We start from the raw sequence: 21,455 nt of genomic DNA on the forward strand, positions 1-21,455 counted from the left end.
CCTGCAAGTAAGAGCAATGGTCAAATTGCTATACACTCCTTAGACTGATCTGAATACCATTTTTCAATGAGCTCTTTTCGACTAAAGGACTAAAGCCAAAATTGCATGATTTGGCCCTGTCAATCTTTGAAAATAAAACTTTATATTTATAGAAAAAATCTTAGGCCAGACTTTAATTAGAAATTATACTATTAATTTCCATATCGAGTTTTGTGCAGGAAACAGCACGAGCGTAATTATATGCATTGAAACCGGATGCGGTATGTCAAAAATACCTATTTTTTATAGAAATTCTAAACTTTATTTAATAAATTTTTATGGGCGCCACTCTTGAACCACGATGATATTTTATATACGGTTATATCGGTATCTGAGAAATATTGTGTATTAGTTTCGTGTTGGTTTACGTGCGGCGCCATATTTTATTTGATGATTTTGAATTCTTGAAACTTGCCTAGAATTTTCCGGATTACCGTTTTAAGTGGTTAAACTGGGCATGAAATTTGATAGTTTAAATGTGTTTTGTCATGTTTCGAATCAAACAGTGATGAATTCAATGTTAATGTTGATTATCACATTATTTATCGAATCTCACTCGGGTTACGGTGATCGAAGATAGGGAATTTCCAATGCGATAAAAATAGATCCATATAAATATACTGATTTCAAAGCTGTGAAATTATGAGACTTTGCTATGGTATTTTTTCTAATATTATATGGATTAAGCAATTTCATGTACTTCACTTAAGGTTTCCTAAGTAAACATACGCACTAGGCCTAGTGAACACTTTCCAAAATCTTTGTTCCTCAGTTCTTGCATAAGGAATGACGTCGCCTGTCAAGCTGACGAAATTAGTCAACTCTTCATAACAATGGAGTTTACTCACGGGGGCTTGCTCCAATCGGAACACGCTCGGCCTGTCGGTTACGGAATGGCCGAGTTGTTACGATTGGGGCTTGCTCCCATTAAAACAATACATGTATTGTAAACAATGCTTTATTTTAGCTAAAATATAATTTATTTGATTAAAATATTGTTTTAAATGGTAGCAATTTAAACCCTGTTGTTTACTGCAACCATGGGAAAAACTGACGGGAGACAACTCTTTCAAGCTTCTTAATGGGGTGCCCTATGGGGAATTTTTAAGCAAATCTATAGGCTAATACTATCACAACTAGCTTTTCAAGGATAAATTCCTAGTAGGGAATGGTGTTATTAGAAATGAAAAGCAATTAAATCATTGAATTACAAATACATATTTAAAAACTAAAATGATATGCGGTAAAAATGAATAAATTAATTTAAAATGAATAAACATATAGATAAATCATAAATGTGGATAATTAAAAATACATGGTATAAGTAAATACACAAGAACAATAGCTATCTAGTAGATAAAAAGAAATAGACACACAGTAGTCGACAAATGAATAGTATAAATACTGTAGTTAAATAAATACAAAGGGGGGGGGGTGGTCTCGGGGCCGGTTGGACCTCTTGCTTTCGTCAGAAAATTGTGCTTTAAAAAGTACGAATAACACATTTTGAAGGTGACCCCACCTTTGAAAATCAAAACTAATGGTAGACCCCCCCCCCCCCTTTTAAAAAAAATCCTGGATCTGTCCCAGGCATATCAAATAAATATAAACACACAAGAAGATAAATAATTTGACTAAATAAAAGCATACGGATAATAATAGAAGAAAAAAACAAAACAAAAACAAAACAGGAGTAAATACATGAATGAGCGAATTGTTAATAAACATGAATCTATTATAAAGTATATTAAACATGAATAAATAAATGCATCCCCGATAAATAATAAAGATGTGTTAGTAGCATATTTAAATGGAAAATAAATAACAGAAATAATTCAAAGGCATGGGGATATGAACTTTAAAATGTGTACAGTAATGAAAGCCGACAATTTCTTCTATTATCATTATTATTACGATTATCATTTTTATTGTATTTTCATATGAATGGCATCGAGCGTAAAAGTGATTGATAGTATTGTTGGTACTAATCTAATTTTATAATACACAACATATTTTCTAAACTTCATCCAACCCTGTTTCATAATGCTGCTGGCTCTTCGTGTCTAGCATCTTTTTTTCAATGACAGACGAGCGACGTCTGTATTTATATACCGAAAGGTAGAAGTCTATAGGAAATAGGAATTGGTTTATATAATTCTCAATTTGACATCAGATAAAGTGTTAATCGGGGATATATGCATTTGCTCGATCAAGATATGGGGCTCACGGCGGTTGTGACCGGTCGACAGGGATGCTTACTCCTCCTGGGCACCTGATCCCACCTCTTGTATATTCAGGGGTCCGTGTTTGCACAACTCTATTTAGTATTGCTTATAGGAGTTATGAGATTGATCACTGTTCGTTATATTCGCCTTTCATGCATATGTTAATGTTTTCAGCAGAATCGTTATGTACCGAGATTCAATCTCTTCATGAAAAATAAATTGATATCAACATCAGTCTTGAAGTTCACAAAAACTTTTCCGAGACACTATCTATACTGTATCAATAAAGCCTAATGTCATCATGAATTTTGTTCTAGCCAGTAATTGAAGGCATAATCACCAGGGTGAATTTCAAAAACGATTGAATGACAAACACAAATCGGACTCAAATGCAGAAAAGCTCACATCATAGATTTTAAAAACCTAAGCAATTTATTTACCAAGAAAGTGCCTAAAAATTTTCTACAATTCAGGAGTTTCAGCGAGTTGGGCTAGAGTTTTAATGAACACGGCTACATTCTTCTTTTATTAATTCAGTATGCACACCTTTCGTCAGTATTGATATTTTCTCTTAATTGACCGATATACATATATTTCTAGCACTTGAGAGTTTATCATCTTTTGAAGCTCACTTCATACTTTTCAAATATTTTTATTAGAGATGTCATCGAGTATTCGACAATCACTCGATCATCGACTACATTTTTCACAGTCGAGTACTCGTTAGAATAGCTTTTTTAAATAATGTTCATAAATCCTTACAGCTATATCTCCCGAAATGGGGGAGAATGTTCGCGACTGTGAATTAAAACTTTACCTCTCCGAAAACTCGTACCCTGATGGCATTAATCCAATTATTTGATGGTCTATGAAGGAAAACGGCTTTCCTTTCCTGGCATTCCTAGCTGGTGAGTTTTTGTTCGTGCCTTCAGAGAGAATTTTTTTCATTAAATTGTTAAAATCCTGGCCCCTGGGGGTCAGATGGGGCCACAATAGGGGATCAAAGTTTTACATACAAATATATATGAAAAATCTTTAAAAATCTTCTTCTCAAGAACCACTAAGCCAGAAAAGCTAATATTTACATGAAAGCTTTCTGACATAGTGCAGATTCAAGTTTGTTCAAATCATGGCCCCTGGGGTAGGATGGGGCTACAAGGGGGATCAAAGTTTTTCATACAAATATATAGGGACATTCTTTTAGAATCTTCTTCTCAAGAACCACTGAGTCTGAAAAGCTGATATTCACATGAATAGCTTCCTAACATAGAGCAGAGCTAAGTTTGTTCAAATCATGGCCCCCTGTTGTAGGATGGGGCCACAATAGGGGATCAAAGTTTTACATACAAATATATAGGAATTTTTTTAAAAAAATCTTCTTCTCAAGAACCACTGAGCCAGAAAAGCTGATATTTACATGAAAGCTTTCTGATATAGTGCAGATTCAAGTTTGTTCAAATCATGGCCCCTGGGGGTAGGATGGGGCCACAAGGGGGGATCAAAGTTTTACATACAAATATATAGGAAAAATCTTCAAATATCTTCTTCTCGTGAACCATTGGGCCAAAGAAGTTCACATTTACAAGAAAAATTTCTGACATAGTGTAGATTCAAGTTTGCGAAAACTATGGCCTCCAGGGGTAGATTTGGGGCCATGATAAGGACTACGGTTTTACATGCAAATATATATAGAAAGTCTTCTGATATGGACCAAGGTGACTCAGGTGAGCGATGTGGCCCATGGGCCTCTTGTTCTCCTTTACGCCATTCGAGTAAATATTGACTTCATTAATTAACTACCTTAGCAATACAACGACGTCAAAATGACGTTACAATGTAAATGCATTCATTTCATTGCTATATTTAGAAGCCCGTAGAAAGAAAATGTGTAGAGGAAATCGGATAAAATAAATTGATTTAGAAAGCAAATTTTGTAGCCTTTTGACCCCCAAAAGATTTTAAATTTTGGAAACAGGGCCATTTTTCATGATTTCTGGCTTTAGTCCTTTTGATAGAAAAGATTTCTATTAAAGTAAAAAATTTACTAAAAAATCAATCTGTTAGTGAAATTGGAAGATTTTTGTTGTAGATATAGATCTGGAGAAGGAAATGTGTTAATAAAATGTTCAGTGACATTTTCATGTTTGTTATTGAAAATGTTTTGGACTAACAAAAATTTGTCTGGACGGATGAACAAACAAGCATCATATGGTAGTCGGTCCAAAGCACAGGCAATTGCATCGCTTGGGGTCAAATTTACTATATAAAGAGTACTCTTTAATAGTAAATTTGACCCCAAGCAATGCAATTGCCTGTGATCCAAATGACTGCATGAGAGAAAAAAAATAAAAAACTGAACATTTTGCAGAAAGTGAAGTTATTGCTCGTCATATGATATTAGCATTTCAAAAGTATTTTTAGCTCACCTGAGCTTTTCTGATCACCTGCCGCCTATAGTATGTTTGTTAACTTTATAAATTTTTGACTGTTTTTCTAGAACCACTAAGCCAATTTCAACCCAAAATGGCACCAAAGTATCTTTGGGTAAAGGGGATTCAAATTGTTCAAATGAAGGGCTAGTCCCTTTCCAACAGGAGATAAAAAAAAAATTAAAAGTGAAAATAGAGTAGGTGACTTAAAAAATCCTTTTTCTCAAGAATCACTAGTCCCTATGCAGTATGTTTATTATATAGTAATGATTGAAAAACTTTAAAATCATGGCCATTAGGGGCACAATGGGGGACCAAAAATTTATATCTTAAATATGAAAATAAAGGTATTAAAATCTTCTGTTTTTCTGTTAATGTTATGGCTCGTTAAAACACCTTGTATGAAATATGACTTCACCATTGAAGGAGTGATATAAGCTGTCAATTATTTATTTCATTAAACAAGCAATTCCCAGGGAGATAGTTTCAGCATCAAGAATGATTTACAATGGATGCTGGAAGTTATGCAGTAATCAAGAAATTAAATAAGATAGAGAATAAAAGTATTGCTGTAAAATTCTTTTAAAATCTTTTTAAGAGCCACAAGGGTGCAATATATCAACATTAAGAATATGCTAGCATTTTCATGTATTGTAGATTCAAGTTTGTTCAAACCATCTTACAGGCATCACTCCCAATACCAGGATTGGAACCTAATTTTGCATAGTAATATGTCATGTAATGTGCATTCAAATTTGTAATCACACCATCACCCCTTGAGCCGGGATTGGGCCACAATAGGGGTTTACATTGGAATACATGTGGTAAAACTCAGAGAAAATCTTCGTAAGAACAACAAGGGTACAATTTGTTAAATCAATTATAGTGCAGGTATTCTCGTGTAGATTTGAGTTTGTTTACACCTTGACCCTTGGGATCTCAGTGGTGTTGGAAGAGGGTTTTAGATCTTTTAAAATTTCTTCTCAAAAACCTTAAGGATGCAATTTAGCAAATTATTATGCATACATCTTCATGTAGGGTAGATTCAAGTTTGTTCTTATCATTACACCCTGGGTCCTTAAAAGAGGGGTTTAAAGTTGTATGTATAGGAAAACATTTTATTATTGTCTTAATTCTGAAGATTAAACCACAAGGACACAATATGTCAAAATGATATATATAGCTCGTAGTGAAAATTTAAAACAGGAGTTTCTACTACGATCTTGATTAGAATTTAATGTATTGTACATGAGAAAATGCAACTGCTCAGGTGAGCAATTTGGCTCATGGGCCTTTGTTTCAACCAAACTGTGCATAAAGTATCGGAAGATTAAGGGAATATACAATTGTTTCAACCAAACTGTGCATAAAGTATCGGAAGATTAAGGGAATATACAATTTCTGAGTTACCCTTTGTTGAACTCTTATGCGCAGTGAGATGCAAAATATGTTTTTGGCACACATGTGGTGGGTACAAATGCACATCACTGTGTTCATATATTGCCTAAAGGATAATTACAAGTTGTCATACAACCACCCAAACTGCAGGGACATGCAAATGTAGTAAGTTTATGAACATTTGTTAATAAAAGGGCTCAAATAAAAGCCTATGATCACCATTTGATAAAAGTATCACTCGTATGTCAAAGAGGAAAGGAATGATGGCCGAATTCAAACTATTCTTGATATGGTCAGTTTGATGTATACCAATTAATGGCTGATATAGACAAAATTTACACTTTTATAACTTTTATCGTTATCTACAGTACATGAACAGTCTATAATATATGTATACATCTTGAACCAACTCATACACTCAATAGAATACAAACCATACCTCTATTACAGAATAGATAATATCTTAGATATTGCATATTCAGGTGTGTATGTATGAAAAGCTGCACCTTTCAAGGGAAGATAAAGAAAACTGAAAAAGAATATGGCAAGTTCATTCAAATGCCTGATGAACTACAGAATCAAAAATGTCAGAACTGGCCTGGATTTCTCCAAATAAACTTAAGTAAAATCTGAGAATTTTGATTGCTCAAATAAAAGTTTTGAGAATTTTCTGAGAAATCCAAGCCTGGCTTGGATTTCTTGAAAAAATCTCAAACTTAAGTTTGAGTTTTCTTTTATTTGAGCAGTCAAAAGAGGTATAGCACATTTGCTGACGAAAAGGCCGACTCAGAAATCTAAATGGAAAACACCGGTTTCCAATAATAGACTGGCGTGTTATATTTAGATATAAGGCCAACGTTTTTGATGTTTCGTTAACCAAGATAAATAACTGCCGCAGTTTATCATTACTGACATTTATATGAGTTGTTCTTTAATCAATAAACCATTTTCCTATTTGGAATGATGGACAGTACAATATTTTCATAGGTGCATTCATATTAATTACACAACAACCCTTTTACATGTGGCATTACTTAACTGACTGTCTTTTTCTGACATGACTGCAGCACCTTTAATAGATTTCATCAGTTCATTTGCCGTTGGTTGATAATTCGAGTGTTTAGCTTTGCCTAAATATCATATGACAGTTGCTACATGAGTTTTTATATTTACTCTTGAGAAGTTAAACTGTATAACAGTTCTTTTCCTCCCTTGACCAATTTTTGCTTATTACATGCTGTGCATTTGTGTCCTTTTTCTTGTAGTATTTGTTTAGCTTTTCGTCAGCCACATTACGTTTGAAAATCCTGTGCACACAGGAACATGTTAGTGTAAACAAATGGAACTACAGTGATCTCGAAATTAATTCCTTTACTTTAAGTTGTAACTTGCAAATATTGGAAGTTATGATGAAAATGATTAATATTTGTTATAATATAATTATGTATCACATTTATAACACACACACCCTCAAGAAAACAACCCAAAAAATGAAAAGCAAAAAAAAAAAAAAAATAGATTGGAAAAATATTGGACTTGAACTCGGAATGTATGGTTTAAGTGTTAGATTACCGAGCACCTAAACCACTAGGCCACCGAGGCATGTATGTTTAACGTTTGACAGGCTGCTATATCTCAAGGTAAATTTTGAGAACGTTTTTTTTCCCATATTTTATCCGTTTTCAACAAGAGGGCCACCTTAAACCAAATTTCCTCAAATGGACTTATGTACAGTCATACTCAAGTAAAACAATTTCAGTGTTTTATTTCTGGTTTAGGATGGCCTTTTGCAACAGTTTGCAATTTTTTAGGCCCATTACGTTACATCTACTATATACTCTATATAATCACGGTGATGTTTACGCTCATCAAATAAAGATACTATCAACATATAGATATCTTTATTAAGTAATTTGGGTAAACAGAAGTATAAACTGACATTGTATAGCAGAATATTTGTAAAAAATGATATTCAAGAAAAAAGTATTTATGTAGGCGAAATTGCATACCAAGTGCGCTATACTCCTTTGAGAAAATCCAGGTGTGATGTCATAGCTTTTTTGTGTAGTGTACATGTAGGCTCATGCATCAGGTTTTTTGCTTCAAACCATCGCCTCTCCCTGGGTCCAAAGTGGGGCAAGAATAGGAGTATGTATATGTACATAGAATTATACAGTCATGTGTAGGGGGAAGAAGTTGAATATCTTCTTAGATATGGAAGCAAGGCTTACATAGCTTATCGAAAGTGTGTGTTCCCCACCATATGGCTCTGGGGGCAGATAGTGAGGCTGCAATAAAGATACCAGCAGTCAAAGTAACTCAGTTGTGTGTTGTGGCCTATGGGCCTTTTGTTGCAGATTCATTATTCCCAACCAGTTACTTAGTGAGTTTTCATTGTTTAGTTTGTTGCATGCAAGGTTTGGCAAATTTGACAGGTAAATAACACTAAAACTTGCAGTTAACTACTCCTGGGGGACTTGGTTTAAGGTTTTAAATGAAAAAAAAGGGGGGGGGCATGTGTCTTCTATTTCAAGAGGATGATGATGATGAAACACAAAATCCATTGTAATTTTAGAGCCAAAGAAAGTCATCAGATAGCGCAGGCAACAGTAGAAAAGAATGCTCGTATCAAGGAGGCCTTTGGTATTGGTGAGAACTATGTGGATGGTTCATCATTCGATCCGAACCGCAAGGCCAAAGAGGAGCAGGCTAAAGCTGTAGCAATGGCCAAAAAGAAATATGCGTTAGTATTGTTTACATACCTATTGTATAGCGGGGCAAATTTATTTTTGTAGTGTCTTTGGTGCTCAAGTAAGAAAGAATATTTGAAATGCTTTTTCTTTTGTTACAGTGACATTAATTCATTCATTCAATCCACTGTCAATTCCTTTATTTGCTAGAACTTTATTTTCATGTGCATTTCATGAGATTGCCTTGAGGTAACAATAAGGTTCTCATAAATTATATTTTGAATGCATGACAGTGATTTACACGGGTGTTTAAAGGGCCAAAATTTGGTCCCTTTCCAGTGCTGAGAAATGTGTTTTTCCCAAAATGACATCCAAAAATTCCCAAAGGATGATTTTAAAAAATCAGTTTGTTTTTTGTTTTTTAAGAACTCATCCCTTGGGATATACTTCAGTTATTTAACTATTTTCATAGTTTTATATTGCATGTAAGCATGAAATCAATATTCAATAAATCTGTAAGATAAAAAAAATGTCACATCACTGAAAATAGTATTGTTCTAAAGTTTGTTAAGATGATAGTAAAAACAAGAAGGAAAATTGAGCTGTTAACCCATGTTTCATTACAGTTTTTGGGAGATAAGAGGCAATAAATGTATGGCATATACATGAACTTTTCTGGTTACTTTTTGTCTGGCATCCTTCTGTCCATCCACCCATACATCCGTAAACTTTTAACATTTTCGACTTCTTCTCCAGAACCACAGGGCTATAATTGCAACCAAACTTGCCACAAAGCATGCTTGGGTAAAGAGGATTCAAGTCTGTTCAAACGTACCATGCCCTTTTTGAAGTGGAGATAATTAAGATATTATTTTTAAAAAATTGTGGCATCTTTTAAAAATCTTCTCAAGAACCACTTGGCCAATTTCAATCAAACTTAGCAAAAATCTTCCTTGGGTAATGGGGATTCAAGTTTATACAAATTAAGGACCATGCACCCTCCAAAGGGGAGATAATCAAGAAAAAGTAAAAATAGGGTGAGTTTATTTAAAAATCTTCTCAAGAACCACTGGGCTAGAAAAGTTGAAATTTACATGAAAGCTTCCTGACTTAGTGTAAATGTAAATTTATTCAAATCATGGCCCCACTCACAGGGGTAGGGTGGGGCCACAATAGGGGATCAAAGTTTTACATTGGGAAATAGAGGAAAAATCTTCTCAAGAACAACATGACCATGATTATTCATATTGATATACAAGCATCCCCAAGTAGTGCGGATTCAAGTTTGTTCAAATTGTGGTCCCCTGGGGTAGGGTTTGGCTGTTTTTCCAGACTTTGAATGGCCCTGACCCTTGAAATCAAAGGTTTTGAAAAGTCTCTACATGTGTAGTAATGAGCAAATTGAATGTGCTGAAAAATTATGTCTTCCTGATTAATCTGATATGGCAAGACCATGGAAATAGAAGTGATTTACAATATCCAAGATAACTATAATTCTATAAGATGCTGTTGGTGCTTCCGTTGTAAGGCATCATCTATGAATCATCTGTGAAGCTTTCTAGATTGAATGGGCTTTGTTTTAGAATTGTAAGGGATTCCAGCTCCTCAGAGAGATCCCCATCACCACCTCCAAAGAGGAAGAAGAAAAAGTCCAGCAGGTAGGGGAATAAGGGTAAACGTAGAAATTCTGTTTTCATGTACACAATATGTAAGTATAAGTTTAAGATTTTTAAAAACCATTACTGTAGGTTGTAAAACATTTCAAATCTTTGGTAGTCGATGTTAGAAGTAGACTGAGTGACTGATAGAGAGAACAACGATCACACGGATTGCTAACTTAGAGGATATTTCTTGTAATGAGATATGTTAACATCAACAAATTAATGAAATCTCCATCATTTGTTTAACCTTGAAGGGCACAAAAATAATCATGTGATATTGTTGTCAGTAATTAAAGAAAATTGTTAAATAGGAAACTCAAACAGAGTACTCTATTCAAACCACCACCAGTGATCATTCAATCTCAGTAAACAAATATATATATCCACTAGTTAAATCATTCAATCTCAGTAAACAATTATATATCCACTAGTTAAATCATTCAATCTCAGTAAACAAATATATATCCACTAGTTAAATCAATCTCAGTAAACAATTATATATCCACCAGTTATCATTCAATCTCAGTAAACAATTATATATCCACTAGTTAAATCAATCTCAGTAAAAAATTATATATCCACTAGTTAAATTATTCAGTCTCAGTAAACAAATATATATCCACTAGTTAAATCAATCTCAGTAAACAATTATATATCCACCAGTTATCATTCAATCTCAGTAAACAAATATATATCCACTAGTTATCATTCAATCTCAGTAAACAAATATATATCCACTAGTTAAATCATTCAATCTCAGTAAACAATTATATATCCACCAGTTATCATTCAATCTCAGTAAACAAATATATATCCACCAGTTATCATTCAATCTCAGTAAACAAATATATATCCACTAGTTAAATCATTCAATCTCAGTAAACAAATATATATCCATTAGTTAAATCATTCAATCTCAGTAAACAATTATATATCCACTAGTTAAATTATTCAGTCTCAGTAAACAAATATATATCCACCAGTTATCATTCAATCTCAGTAAACAAATATATATCCACCAGTTATCATTCAATCTCAGTAAACAAATATATATCCACTAGTTAAATCATTCAATCTCAGTAAACAATTATATATCCACCAGTTATCATTCAATCTCAGTAAACAAATATATATCCACCAGTTATCATTCAATCTCAGTAAACAAATATATATCCACTAGTTAAATCATTCAATCTCAGTAAACAAATATATATCCATTAGTTAAATCATTCAATCTCAGTAAACAATTATATATCCACTAGTTAAATTATTCAGTCTCAGTAAACAAATATATATCCACCAGTTATCATTCAATCTCAGTAAACAAATATATATCCACCAGTTATCATTCAATCTCAGTAAACAAATATATATCCACTAGTTAAATCATTCAATCTCAGTAAACAATTATATATCCACCAGTTATCATTCAATCTCAGTAAACAAATATATATCCACTAGTTAAATCATTCAATCTCAGTAAACAAATATATATCCACTAGTTAAATCAATCTCAGTAAACAATTATATATCCACTAGTTAAATTATTCAGTCTCAGTAAACAAATATATATCCACTAGTTAAATCAATCTCAGTAAACAATTATATATCCACTAGTTAAATTATTCAGTCTCAGTAAACAAATATATATCCACTAGTTAAATCAATCTCAGTAAACAATTATATATCCACCAGTTATCATTCAATCTCAGTAAACAATTATATATCCACCAGTTATCATTCAATCTCAGTAAACAAATATATATCCACCAGTTATCATTCAATCTCAGTAAACAAATATATATCCACTAGTTAAATCATTCAATCTCAGTAAACAATTATATATCCACCAGTTATCATTCAATCTCAGTAAACAAATATATATCCACCAGTTATCATTCAATCTCAGTAAACAAATGTATATCCACTAGTTAAATCATTCAATCTCAGTAAACAAATATATATCCACCAGTAATCATTCAATCTCAGTAAACAATTATATATCCACTAGTTATTCAATCTCAGTAAACAAATATATATCCACTAGTTAAATCAATCTCAGTAAACAATGATATATCCACCAGTAATCATTCAATCTTAGTAAACAAATTTATTATATAGCTAATAAATAGTCTATTATAAAATCTGCGTAAAATCTAGAGAATGTTAGCGTTCAACATCCTGAGAAATTATTGAACGCTAACTTTGCATTGCGTAAATTGTGTGCACCTGAAACATTCCGAGTATGAGCATTCAATATTGATGTTACCGTAACAACGTAAACAAGTCAAAATGGCAGATGAAGGTCCTCCGAATCTAACGAGCCGGTATTTGATATCATATTCATTTATTTAAACAAAATGCTTTAATTACTGTACATAAATTATGATGTCCCCATTCACAAAATCAGTTTGCTTCATGCATTAATGACAGGTTTAATATTGAACAGTTAAGAAATGCATGCTGATATTGCACACCTTCACCTTAGATGCCAATACTGATGAATTCTCGTCTATTTTGGAGTAGTTTGATTGAAAAGGGATATAATTTAACAACTAAATACTTTAGCTATATAATAAAAGGGTTATTGAACTTATATTGGTGAATATTGGCCCGAGTTGGCTGTCAAAATGCACTCACAAGCTCGTGCATTTTCACAGCCAACTCATGCCAATATTCACCAATATAAGTTCAATAACCCTATAATATATCCACTAGTTATCATTCAATATCAATATGGAATATCGGAACCATTATAATACGCCCGTCGAAGACAGGACATATTATGGTATTGTGTCATCCGTCTGTCTGTCCGGACCTTGTGGGCAGGATACAGACCGAACTGTAAGCTCTAGAATTTTACCACTTGGTACATTTGATCAAAAGGTGCCCTTTGTTTTTCAAGGTCGAAGGTCAAAGTCGTAGTATCACTTAATAGGAAAACCTAGTAGGAAACCCTTGTGGGCAGGATACAATCAGAACCATAAACTCCAGGATATTACAACTTCGTATACTTTATCACCATGATGAGAGGAGGATGCCTATTGTTTTTCAAAGTCAAAGGTCAAGGTCATAGTATTACTTAGTAGGAAAATCTTGTAGGCAGGATACAAACTGAACCTTAAGCTCCAGAATATTGCAACTTGGTACATTTGATCACCATGATGAGAGGAAGATGCCTATTGTTTTTCATGGTCAAAGGTCAAGGTCATAGTATTACTTAGTAGAAAAACTTTGTAGGCAGGATACAAACCGAACCTTAAGCTCCAAGATATTGCAATTTGGTACATTCGATCATGATGATGAAAGGAAGGTGCCTATTGTTTTTCAAGGCTATAGGTCAAAGGTCAAGGTTGCAGATTGACTTAGTTGGAAAACCTTGTAGGCAGAATACAAACCGAACCGTAAGCTCCAGGATATTGAAAGTTGGTACATTTGATCACCATGATGAGAGGAAGATGCCTATTAATTTTCAAAGTCCAAGGTCACAGTATTACTTAGTAGGAAAACCTTGTAGGCAGTATACAAACCGAACTGTTGGGGCTAGGATCATCAAACTGTACACATACACTTTATGCCAAGTGGGGGATGGTCAAAGGTCAAGGTCGTAGTAGTAGGATGCAGACTGATTTGTTTGGGCAAGGACCATTAAACTTGGTACACATACAGCTTATGCTAAGTGAAAATATTACATAGAGAGTACATGATATCTTTTGTTTTTTCAATGCAAAGAAAGTATGTCACAAACTGATAATTGCTGATACTTCTTGAAGCCAAGTTCTACAAATCACGATGTAAGAAAAATACCCTATATTAGCTTTTCATGGGCGTATTATGTACCGTTGGCGGTACTCTTGTTTCATCTCCGATTCCGTCGTGGTTTTAATATTTAGTACCGGGTATGCCCAATGAAATCATGTATACTGCGTTAACTTGGGCAACTTTTCAGTAATTAAAAACATACGAGGGCGAGTCAATAAGTAACCAGCCTATCCCATTTCCTATTGACCAAGACGTTCACGATTTTCATGCCTTGTTTCAATACATATTTTTTAACCTGGGTACAAAATTGCATGTGTATTGAGTCATTCTTTAATAAGATATTGAATGCCAAACATGGCTAGTGATGCAAAGGCATACTTTTCATCCAAAGTCGAGTACCGTGCTACAATTCGGTACTTGTATTTAAAAGGTAAAACAGGCAAGGAAATACATGGCGAGTTAGCCGATGTTTATGGGTCTTCTGCACCATCTTATGCTCAGGTTAAATTCTGGGTAGGGGAATTCAAACACGGTAGAACGTCTTTAGAAGATGAAGCCAGGTCTGACCGCCCAATGGATGCCACCGACGAAGAAATGTGTAAGAAAGTTTGGGACCTGGTATACTCTGATAGGCGAATTCAGGTGGAAAAAATAGTGCAGGCATAGGCATTTTACATGGTAGCATTTCAACAATCTTACATGATCGTTTAGGTATGCGAAGCTAACAGCCCATTGGGTTGTCCCTTAGCAATGAGCAACCAGAGCATCAGTATGCAGTGCCTTGTTGAAGCGTTTTAGGTTAAACGATGATTTTTTTTTGCGTCTGATGACTGTAGATGAGACTTAGGTTCATTATTAAGAGCCAGAGAATAAAGCTCCCGAGTCGTTAGTGGGTAGGGCCAGGGTCCCCGAAGCCAAAGAAGTTCAAGACGCAACCATCTGCTGGCAAGGTGATGGCCATAGTATTTAGGGACACAAAAGGCATTATTGTGTTTGTCTATTTGCCCAAGAGAAGCACAATAACTCGAGTGTACTATGCAAACTTGCTAGAGCAGCTGAGAACCGCCATCCGTGAAAAAAGCCGAGGTAAACTTTCTAAAGGTGTTTTGCTGCAACAGGACAACACGAGAATCCACACTTGCAAAGTTGCGATGGATGCTGTAGAGCGAAACAGGTATGAATTAATACCACATCCTGCATATTCGCCTGACCTAGCTCCTAGCGACTTCTTCCTATTCCCAAACTTGAAAAAGGATATCCGTGGACGTCATTTCCGGTCTGTTGGTCAATGGGAAGGACCCCGACTTTTTCAGTTTTGGGCTGATGGCACTTGAACACCGTTGGTCTAAGTGCATCACACTAGAGGGCAATTACATTGAAAAAGAAGAGGTGGATCTCGACCGGAAATAGGTTAGGCTGGTTACTTATTGACTCGCCCTCGTATGTTACTTACTACCAGATATAGTGAGTTCAAGCACAGTTTAGCGTTGTTTTTGAAAGTTGAGGGGTGGAGAACGGAGAAAATAAGGTGCCGTTATATTTATATGAAAAACCTTTTTAAAAAAAAGCAGTTCTGCCCAAACCCCTAAATCATAAAGGGGGAGGGGTCCTTCAGTGCATGGTATGAGTTAAATTCATCGATTAAACCTTGCATTTCCACTACCAGTTACTGCTACTAAATCAAATGACCAGCTAATAAATCAATCATTGCATGTGCTAATAACAAATGTTGTTTGATAATAATGCGGCGATGTCAAGAAAACAGGGCTACATGTTGCTGCATGTACATGTTTGGAGATCAATGCATAAATTGTGATTATTTATATCATTTCATAGCAGCCGGTTGTTTTAATGACTTGAGAAAATCTCATTAAGTAACTAGTTCTAATTGTAACGGGGACTGTTACAGATGTTCCCCAAACCTCCCCCAATTAAAAAGTGATGTCCTTGTGAATCTATAGGAAAAAATCATTTTATTTTAGCCTTTAATTACATGTAGTACGTTCAATATGGTCATTTCAGTACCAAGAAATGAAAGAAAGCGTTGCACGTGCATACACGCGCACGCGTGTATGATTCCGAATTTTTGTTGATGTCGTTCAACAGGCATTTGTATCATATACCCACAGTATGAATTTCATAACGTTTCCACCAAATATAAGGAAGTTATAGCGATTTTAAAATCGTCCAATCAGAAATCAGCACACGTGCATGCACGTGCTGAGCAGTAATTCTAACCACAGCAATTTGTAAGGAGTACCAAGATACATCTAAACCCCTAATATGAATAGAATTTGATGAAAAACAAAAACGTTATCGTCCTTTAAAAATTGAACATCTAAAAAGCGTTGCATGCGCGTGTGCGTTGGCATTTTTTGTTACACCAACATATAGATACACATATTGTCTACATATGCTGTGAATATCATCTCATTCGCTTCATAAATAAGATAGTTACAAACGTTTTAGCATTATCCAATCAAAATGAAGCGCACGTGCATGCGCGTGCAAATTGGTAATTTTGACCATGTAAATCAGTTAAGGGTCTCAATATCTACCTATGATATGAATTTCAAGCCATTTCAATGAACAACAAAAAAGTTAGACTGATTCCAAAGTTAGCGTACAAATTTTGTAATGCGCGTGCACGCGCATGCGTGCGCGTGCTGGCAAAATAACTATTATTTTTCATATGTACAAATGATATACTATCATCCTATTTAGGTTTTATATCGCTTCCTTCAATATTCTGATTTTCCATTTTTTGTACCAAAATTGCAATGCACGTGCGCGTGCGTACATGCACGTGCAAACAAAATGACTATCACTATGCACATCTACAAACGCTATACTATCATCCTGGAAAGTTTCATATCGATCCCTTTTGTAGTTTCTAAGAACACTACCGGACAAAAAAGTACCGGAGAAAAAGAATAATAATAATAAGAAGAAACAGAGTAAAAACAATATGTTCCCAAACTTTGTTTGGGGAACATAAATATCCTTTCCATCTTTCCATGTATCTGCATATGGTGTGGAAATATATGTGGGGTTTTTTCTTTTTGTGTTTTTTTTTATCTCAGCTACCAAATATCAGAAATTTAATCTAATAACTCATGTTTTTGGTACTAGGGCATTCACTTGCAACATTCTAAAAAATAATCTTCAAATCAGGCAGATATTTTTGTATCAGATATGAGTTGTCTTTAGCCATCACTAATTTGTATACAAAAATTTCTAGTTCATATTAATGGATAAATCAGTTGATCAGTTTTGAATCATAGCACAATACACTGTGGAGCACTTGTATAGCGATGATTTTGTAAATGCATTAGACACTGCATTATTACCCAACTGGAATGAAAGTCGTAATGTGACAAAATGCATTTATCTTTTGTGTCAAAGAGAAAATATACTTAGCTGTTATTGATAGTGGAGAGAGAGATTAGTTGTAAAACACCATGCTGAGTTGTTGATATTGGAGAAAGAGAGATTAGTTGTAAAACACCTAGAATGCTGGTATATTTTCTAGAGAATTACTTATTTGCATTACTTTAAGTAGATCAAATCAGAAGAAACCATGTAATAATTTTTTTAAATAAATACATGTACAAAACAAAATAACTGAACCACAGATAAGCAAACATCTCATTGCTTATGAAGAAAATTATCAAATTATCATTATTAATAGCAGAATCTGATTGAGTTGCAGCTGATGAAGGTACGTCATGTTTTAACATTCGGAATTTCTTTCAGGGATGTCAGTAACTCACCAGAGAGAAAAAAGAAGAAAAGCAAAAAGCACAAGCGAGATCGGTAGGCTATCGTTCTTAGGAGGAGAAGTATAAAATCTGATATGAAATAGCATTACATGTTGTTCAATTCATCAAACTGACCTGGTTACAAAATTATGCAGTTGTGCTCTTACTGATGAAATGCAGCTCATTAGCTTTGCCAGTGGAACCAGAGAGAAAAATTGTAACTTGTATCTACCTGTGTCTCTGTGTTCATTTTCAGTTGCAACCTAGTTTTTTATCATAAATACTGGTGAATGAATTTAAAGAGATCAGAAAAGTTGTATATTATCTTCTTATTTTTTAACATTTGCTTAATTCTTCCTTCAAGACTTTGTTCAGTCAATGTTAGTCATCTACTTGACAGATTGTAATCTTCACCATTTTATTTACCGTTTTTGTTTTGTTTTTATCTCTTTAGTTGTATCAAGCTTTCATTTTGTACAATTTGTATTTCATTCGTTTTGTGTGTACATTTTTACCCATGATAAGTAAGCCTTCTTTGGGACAAGACTTCTTTGATTTAATGTATGGGTATTTACAATTTATGATTTTGAGGATCAAACTTTCAAATAAAATTTATTTTTATTTATTTACTTATGAAGTGCCTGAAAATAACATTTTCCGTCTGTGTCAGAAGTATTTTATGTAGATAAAGCAGTTTTAGAAAATGAAGGCCTTACAATCAAAGGAATGCTGCTTTTCTTGGCTTGAGTTTGAATATATATAATACTTGTGAGAGGTATATATAGAGAGTGAGAGAGATCTTTAGCCATCCATTCATTTTCATATAGAACATATTTTTCAACAAAACTATTTTCAGTGTTAACCTGACTACTTTCTTTTTGTTTCTGTGGAAGCTTTCATATTCAATAGCAGGTAATTTCACTCTGTCAGTTTAGTCTTTATTAATCTGTTGAATTTTGTTTCCCCACCTTGTAACCTCTATTTTACATATTGATATAGGCTATGTGGTACATTTACATGCAGCCTCAGTGTCCATGGATATTAAAAATGTGGGAAATATATCAAGTGACATGGAAAACAATTATTATCTTTTATATTCAGTGTTTCAAACAATGCAGTATTGAAATAAAATGTTGAGCATTTATAAATTTCTTTTTTTATTTCTTTTGAAGTTGACAAAGGAATATAGGTTTCATTGATGGTAATTCATTCATAATATGACAATGTAGATGAATTTCTTTTGTGTTGGAATAGTAACCAATCTTGGTCACAGAAAGATGATTTGTTTTTAAGCTAATACATGTATATTGTAACATTAAAATCAATATTCAGTCTATTTCATCTGCCCATTTTGAGTTCTTTGACCATGTTGACAGATGTGTTTTAGCTTAGAAGAAAATGTAAAACTGAATTGAAAATCAAATTAATGGAGAACAAATTTATAATTATTATGTTGATATTTTGTGACTGAAAGAAATAATATAACAGTTTCCATCATTTTTTGAATGCTTCTCAAAATTTGTCGAGTAAGGTTTTAAGGTAAGGCTTACAGTGTACTCCTGTTTATATATGGTACTCATATGTACTATTTTGGACAATTATATGGTGTTTTGGAAAATAATGTACTGTGTGTTTTTATATACCTTAAATTGACAGTAATACATCACTTGAGTTCTCTTATGCTGTAGCTAATTCTTTAGGTGACCTTTCTTTTCATTTGATTAAAGAAATATTAGACAGGCAGCATTCTATTTGGAGAACAAATATTGTTTTATAAGACAGATGGGCCCTAAAATTATGATGCATCAAAATTCAGTTCATGATAGGATTATGGCTCATAGTTAAAGCATGGATTTTGAACATGTGATGTATTCCTGAATTTGTTCAGAGGCTACTATACAATGACAAAAGTCTTGACTTGATGCCAGATTTTTGTTTTTATTTTAGTATATTCTGAACTCTAGGAATAAATGTTGTTATGAATTTCAGATATGCTGATAGAGATTTTTCAGGGCTGAAGTTTGAGGCAGTTGAAATTACTATGATCACTCATGCTATTGTTCTGGGAAGACTGTATTCAACTCTCATTCTAGTTCAAATTTAACCGCTGTACAATATTCTCCAGATTTGGTTCACTTTTGGCATAAATTGGCTATGGTATTTTATGTTTTTAAATGTCAATTATACCATCCTCTTTATATCTACCTTACGTTTTCCTCCCATCATCTGCAGGAGTCTATACTCTGCTATGTTTTTTGCTAGCTCCCTAAACATCTCCAGGAGTCTATACTCTGCTATGTTTTTTGCTAGCACCCTAAACATCTCCAGGAGTCTATACTCTGCTATGTTTTTTGCTAGCTCCCTAAACATATCCAGGAGTCTATACTCTGCTATGTTTTTTGCTAACTCCCTAAACATCTCCAGGATGTTTATTTACTTATGAAGTCTGCTATGTTTTTTGCCAAGTCTTACTAAATAAGCACTAGGTCAGATTGTGTTAAAATTAGCATTTATTACAAATGCCAAACAAAATCACAATATACAAAATATAAATGTCACACTTGTTGGAATTCAAGTAACATTTATCTTGTCTAGACTAGCAAATCACACAATTATGGATATGAAAACATACATAATATAGTGGTGGAGTACAAATGGCAAAAAGATTAAGCTATACTGCATAAAACAGGCCACAAACTTGACCATATCTAAAAATATGGGCAATTGCCCCAATTATGACAACTTTTTTGAAACTATTATATAATTGATGCACTGACAAAAGATTCTTCATGCATTTACAAGTCAGCATTAGTATAAATGATGGAAGAGGGCAGGTGAAATTGGTTTCATTGACAATTTTGTGGAAAATAAGCATAATTCCTGGAATATGAAAACATCAAAGCTCTTCGTCCATAATTAAACATATAAAATTGTTAACAATGCCATGATGTAGTCTGAATACTAGATTAAATTTTATTTTATTTTATAAAGAAAAGAGATCCATTTTGGAAGGACCTTTTACAGATTTCAAATAATTGGCACAATTTGATATAATGAGAAAATGTGAAAGTATGAAATCATGTATCCATACAATGACTCATTTGCAATTATTTTGAAAAATTGTATGTGTTTGAAAAGTTTACATGGCCAATTTAGGCCCTTATTGAACTAATTGCATTCCATTGCACATGTACTAATAAGTTTTTAATCATTCATCTTCATGATTAATTATGTTTGCTTCAACAGAATTCCTTGCTGAATGTGAAAACTTTCTGAAATTAATTAACACATTTGACTTGTTTCACTATATTACTTTTCTACTAATATCAATGTGGAAGAATGATCATGTGATAATCTCTTTTTGCATCAACTAGAGCATTTTGTGTTTGAAATGTTTCAGCTCACATTCTAACAAGTATAGTCCCAGTACTAATAAACGAAGGCAGCATCACAGGTAACTACATGTAATCCAAACTCGGGTTCCGAGGTG

General features: G+C 33.8%; 2 protein-coding genes across 9 annotated transcripts in view; both read left to right on the forward strand.

Moving 5' to 3' along the window:
- LOC125650057 (serine/arginine repetitive matrix protein 2-like) overlaps window positions 1-19,113 on the forward strand; it is a 59,673-nt gene extending 40,560 nt beyond the window's left edge. For all 3 annotated transcript variants that reach the window (XM_048878011.1, XM_048878003.2, XM_048878016.2), the window contains 3 exons: window positions 8,667-8,834; window positions 10,365-10,439; window positions 17,961-19,113. In XM_048878011.1, coding sequence (XP_048733968.1) covers window positions 8,667-8,834; window positions 10,365-10,439; window positions 17,961-18,024 — 307 coding nt within the window. In that variant the 3' untranslated portion in view covers window positions 18,025-19,113. The remainder of the gene's footprint in view (window positions 1-8,666; window positions 8,835-10,364; window positions 10,440-17,960) is intronic.
- A 61-nt stretch (window positions 19,114-19,174) lies between these two features.
- Window positions 19,175-21,455, forward strand: part of LOC125650005 (serine/arginine repetitive matrix protein 4-like) — a 15,237-nt gene continuing 12,956 nt past the window's right edge. For 4 of the 6 annotated variants that reach the window (XM_048877938.2, XM_048877961.2, XM_048877969.2 and 1 more), the window contains exon 1: window positions 19,175-21,419. The gene's annotated coding sequence lies outside the window, so the exon portion shown is untranslated. The other 2 variants (XM_048877947.2, XM_056154122.1) reach the window with 2 other exon arrangements.

Source organism: Ostrea edulis, chromosome 1, assembly GCF_947568905.1.
Source record: "Ostrea edulis chromosome 1, xbOstEdul1.1, whole genome shotgun sequence".
In the NCBI taxonomy this organism is placed as follows: Eukaryota; Metazoa; Mollusca; class Bivalvia; order Ostreida; family Ostreidae; genus Ostrea; species Ostrea edulis.